Source organism: Megalops cyprinoides, chromosome 1 (assembly GCF_013368585.1).
Source record: "Megalops cyprinoides isolate fMegCyp1 chromosome 1, fMegCyp1.pri, whole genome shotgun sequence".
NCBI classification, from domain to species: domain Eukaryota; kingdom Metazoa; phylum Chordata; class Actinopteri; order Elopiformes; family Megalopidae; genus Megalops; species Megalops cyprinoides.
This window is the reverse complement of record NC_050583.1, coordinates 715,001-719,811: the sequence shown is the minus strand read 5'-3', so window position 1 is coordinate 719,811 and position 4,811 is coordinate 715,001. Positions and strand designations below refer to the sequence as shown.

The window sequence follows — 4,811 nt, the reverse complement described above, 5'->3', positions numbered from 1 at the left end:
AGACGCTCACAGTGCATTCCTGTATTCAGAAACAGCACTTGAGTTAAAGCGAGCAGCAGATAGGATTACTGACTGATTCGGAGTTTCGGAGAGCTGACATAACGCAAACAAACAATTTTACAACATCCAGAAGCCTGAGTTTCCCTGGGCGAAGGACGCGCGATACACGCCTGCGCCGGGAGAGAGAAGCGGGAGTCGCTCTGACATCTGTAAACTATTAGATGTAAAATTTCAGGTAGCCTAGGAAAGCACACAAGCTGCCCACATTACCCCGAAAATTACATTTCCACAACTTTACTAAGCCAAATAAACAATTACACGACATACATTGGCGAAAGACTGCGAAAAGACAGGCTGCGCAGGTAGAACGAGGGTGCGGAGGAGGCTTGTGTGTGTGTGTGTGTATGTGTGTGTGTGTGAGTGAGTGTGAGTGTGTGTGTGTGTGTGTGTGTGTGAGTGAGGGTGTGTGTGTGTGTGTGTGTGTGCGTGTGAGTGAGGGTGTGTGTGTGAGTGTGTGTGTGTGTGTGTGTAAGTGGGAGGCAGCGGGCCAGGGCATGGGACGAGACGGTCATGCTGAAATGACAGCGAGATTTAAAGTGTATGCAACAATTCTTTGATTCGTGGGGACAGCGATCTTGGGAGAAACTGACAATGGGCCTACTACTACTGCTGATAATAATAATAATAATAATAATAATAGCCTAACAACCAATGTATTAATATGTTATCAATATATTATCACTATACATTCGTGTTAGTATCGACACTATTTCAATTTCTGGCAATATTTTAGGGTCACTTCCACTGTCACTGTAATTTTCAATGCCTAATCCTCCCTCTTTGGGTTAGTCAGAAAAAAAAATACAAAAAAGGGTCAGAGAGAAAAAAAATGGAGTCTTACATGGAATCTGTATATATATATATATATATATATATATATATATATATATATATATGAGAGAAATGAGCATGTTGGTCAGGTATAGGTAAACGGTATAATTATTCATTACGTCAATAATCTCGATACAATGTACAGATTGTACATTATATAGTTTACAAAATACAAAAAACAACACAAATACCGACTGAAATAAATCCAGATGCCATTTAGTCGAATATAACAGAAGCGTTTCTATCAACCATACAGGGAGAGAAAAGGAGCCGATGCTTCTGACCTTTGGACTGCGAGTCTGAAGTTCAGAGCTCGGGATTCAGATTTGGTTTCTGCTGCTTAATTCCTGGATTAGCGCCTGAGTCCTTTCCGATAACAAAGACGCCATTGTCACATGCGATAAACAAGCGCAGGAGAACGCGCGGTGAAACCAGTTTTCCTGCTGGAAAATACAGACAGATACATACAATTTTTTTTTCAGTTTGTGCAAACTAAAAACTCTTTCTGAAATTTGTCAGTTGTTGTATCGATGGTTTTAATATTCCTTACATATCCATACATATAGATAGATAGATATAGATGGATAGAAATCATTGGTAATATGATACATATCATTTACCAAGATTATATTTACATATGCAATTACGTATGCAATTTCTTTAAATACTTCAGTTATGCTAAACAAATTGTGTGTGTGTGTGTGTGTGTGCGTGCGTGTGTGAGTGTGTGTGTGTATGTGTGTGCGTGCGAGTGCGTGTGTGTGTGTGTGAGTGTGTGCGTGCGTGTGTGTGTGTGTGTGTGCCAAATAAAGAAAAATAAAGATGTTTTTGTTGGCATCATCAATCATCATCTTCACTGTTTTAATTCTGTATAATTTATTTAAATACATTTGGCAAGTATTTTTTCAATACGTTCTTTACGTGATTTATAATATAAATATATAAATAATATATTTACATAAATAAATAATATAAATACATTATTAATAATAATTTAAAATGTTTCAGTCCACTACACTCTCTTCTGAACCCTGTAACATGTTCAATATTGTGCAAAATAAGTAAATAAAGAAAACGAAAGGCATTCTTTGTCTCTGGATGGTTTGTGTGATTTTTGTCACCAAACACTACAAGTTAAAGAACATATTTAGTACTACACTATAGCTATAGATATTTATACATTTCCAGCCAGACTGTAAAATCCAAATGGGGCTTGCAAGTATGAAACTAGAGCGGCTGGACTGTTATTTGATAAAGGACTACAGTCTCGAGCAGCATGTTTCGGCTCGTGTTGTCCCCGCTGTGCGCGTGTTCATGCACCCGCGCTCGTGGGAGAGAGGAAGAGAACAGTAGCAGCACGTGCGTCCCGAGTGAGCGCCGCACGCACTCTGCACCACCTCCACAGCAGCTGCAAACGTGACCAGGACGGGACAGAAAGCGGGACCCCGAGCGGACAGCCTGCTCCCTGGGGCCAGCGTGGATGGGGACCCGCCTTCGCGTCTTTCTGTCTGTCTGCGTATCGCGTCTGAAAGAGAAGCCTTTTCCGTTTTCTCTGTTTTACATCGTCAACCTCTTTCGTGCGGATCATTGCAAGAGTAGGTGAGATGGAGCTCCTTTCGCCTGGCCGAGACGCCTGCGTCGCAGCAGCGTCGCATCGTTGGATGGGGTTACTCGTGCGGGGCAGCAAAATGCCATAAAAACTTTAATAAATGTGAACCATAGCCGTTAAGTTATTTTAAAACAACTTATGTCACACCTATACACTGACGCTGTTTCCAAATTTCCTGTTATACTGGTACAGTAAGTACTAAGGTTTTACAGACATTTTCATCACAGAAAAGTACTTGGAGACACGCGCATTGCTACAAAATCAACCGAACAATAGAGAACGAAGAATACTTTATAGTAACTATTATTAGTGTCATTTCTGAACATTGCCTGGAACAAGCAAATGGTCCCCCTTCGGGATTGCCTGTGTGCATACAGTACCACAGAAACTCCTGAGTTTCTGGGCTGTTGTCTCCCCCTATCGGACAAATCACGGAGAGGCGGTGTTTATTTTCACACTTGTCCATATTTCAATAACACCAATATTAAAACAATGTTATAGAATGACAGATCATTGTTTAGATAATTACTCTAAAATAACTTTCACTAATTGTGGTGATTGGAGTTTTGTTAATAACATTTTCCTCTAACTTATATTTGTGTAAAAGAAGGGCGCATTATGAACTCATATTGTATGTGTTATAATGTTGGACGCGATCGAAGATCGAAATCAGAGTCTAATTATTATTGTTATCATTGTGAATATATATATTTACCTATAATTACACTGTCATTTCGACTGTCGCCATCACACCACACGTTGGGCTGTAATGGTGGTCATAACAGTTCGAATTGCTGGTGAATCCATACATAACAGGCTTGCAATTGCGAGACATGACTGACACTGGCCCGTTATGTCATGAAAGGCAAAGGTGTTTTACAGAACCTTCAGCGTTACGTTTGCCTTCATTGCTACCGAACACTTTCCTCAATAAACACGATCACCGGTTCCTCCGAATTCACACCGCTTTCAACACAGCACAAACGGAGGGAAAATTGAGTCTTTAATTCAGTTAACCCAATTTCCCTTCTTCATAGCTATCGTTGCGCTCAAAACTCCTTAACCCTAAAATATTTATAAAAAGTGGCAAAAATGAGCTCTTTTAATAAATAAATTACAGTTCTTTGACGTGTCTGTGTTTTCTGTCAGAGCTTTCATTGGAATAAAGATAACCACAGCAGTTAAACTGAATTTATCTGCATCTCTATATATGCAGATTTTTACAATCATATGTGCATATTTCATTTGTTTTAAAGTTCTGTCTTCGGGCATTAGTTCGGTTAAGGGAAAAAGAGAAGGATCAAGTTCCGTCTCCGCCCCGAAGTTCTCTCGCCCAATCGGCGCTCGCTGTCCGACTTGGGCTCTTTATAAAGTCTGCCTGCAAGTCTGCTCAGTCCTTAAAACTCTCAGGCAAGTTGGAAATAACGCAGGAAAGGAGCACTCGCGTTTTCTGTCTACAAAAGCATAAACAAATTGCTTCGACAGTTGTGCCTCCAGAGACGGAAAGCCGCACAGCCGAAGTGTGTGACTGCGTTTTGCGCTGCGCTCGGAGGGGCGCGCGTGGTTCTGCGACACATCAACTTCAGAAGTCAAAAGGACATTCGCAAACTTTTTATTGCTTTGTTCGCTGGATCAAATCAAATATTCAACTTTTTTTGTATTTTTTTCAGTTGAAAAGCTTAATATTTCTGTAAGCGCGTTGAACAGCTATTTTTTCAGCCTCACAAGGCTACCACTTTTACTTTCTTCTGAACTTCAATTTCTCTCACGTGTAGTTGTTCATCTAATATTTTTCGCATGAATCTACTCGACCCCTTTCTGAAAATGACAGATGAACAGGAGAAATGTCTCTCTGACGCCCCGAGCCCGAGCATGTCGGAGGACTCCGCGGGGTCCCCGTGTCCGTCCGGATCTGGGTCCGACACAGAGAACACCAGACCGCATGAGAACAGCCTGATGGGACCGGACGGTCAGCGGGGTGAATTTAAGAAAGACGAGGAGGACAAATTCCCCGTCTGCATCCGTGAGGCGGTGTCCCAGGTGCTGAAAGGCTACGACTGGACCCTGGTGCCCATGCCCGTCAGGGTGAACGGATCCTCTAAAAGCAAACCTCACGTCAAGAGACCGATGAACGCCTTCATGGTGTGGGCGCAGGCGGCGCGCAGGAAACTGGCCGATCAGTACCCGCACCTTCACAACGCCGAGCTCAGCAAGACTCTGGGGAAACTCTGGAGGTAACGCTTTCCGTCTCGCTTTTCTCTTTTAAAATGACTGAGCTGCTATTGTGCTGCATACTGTAGGCAATTTGCAA

At 42.0% G+C, this 4,811-nt stretch overlaps 1 protein-coding gene across 1 annotated transcript in view; it reads left to right on the top strand.

The window, feature by feature from the left end:
* The first annotated feature begins 3,915 nt into the window (after positions 1-3,915).
* sox9a (SRY-box transcription factor 9a) overlaps positions 3,916-4,811 on the top strand; it is a 2,829-nt gene continuing 1,933 nt past the window's right edge. The window contains exon 1 of the mRNA XM_036527416.1: positions 3,916-4,734. Coding sequence (XP_036383309.1) covers positions 4,298-4,734 — 437 coding nt within the window. The 5' untranslated portion in view covers positions 3,916-4,297. The remainder of the gene's footprint in view (positions 4,735-4,811) is intronic.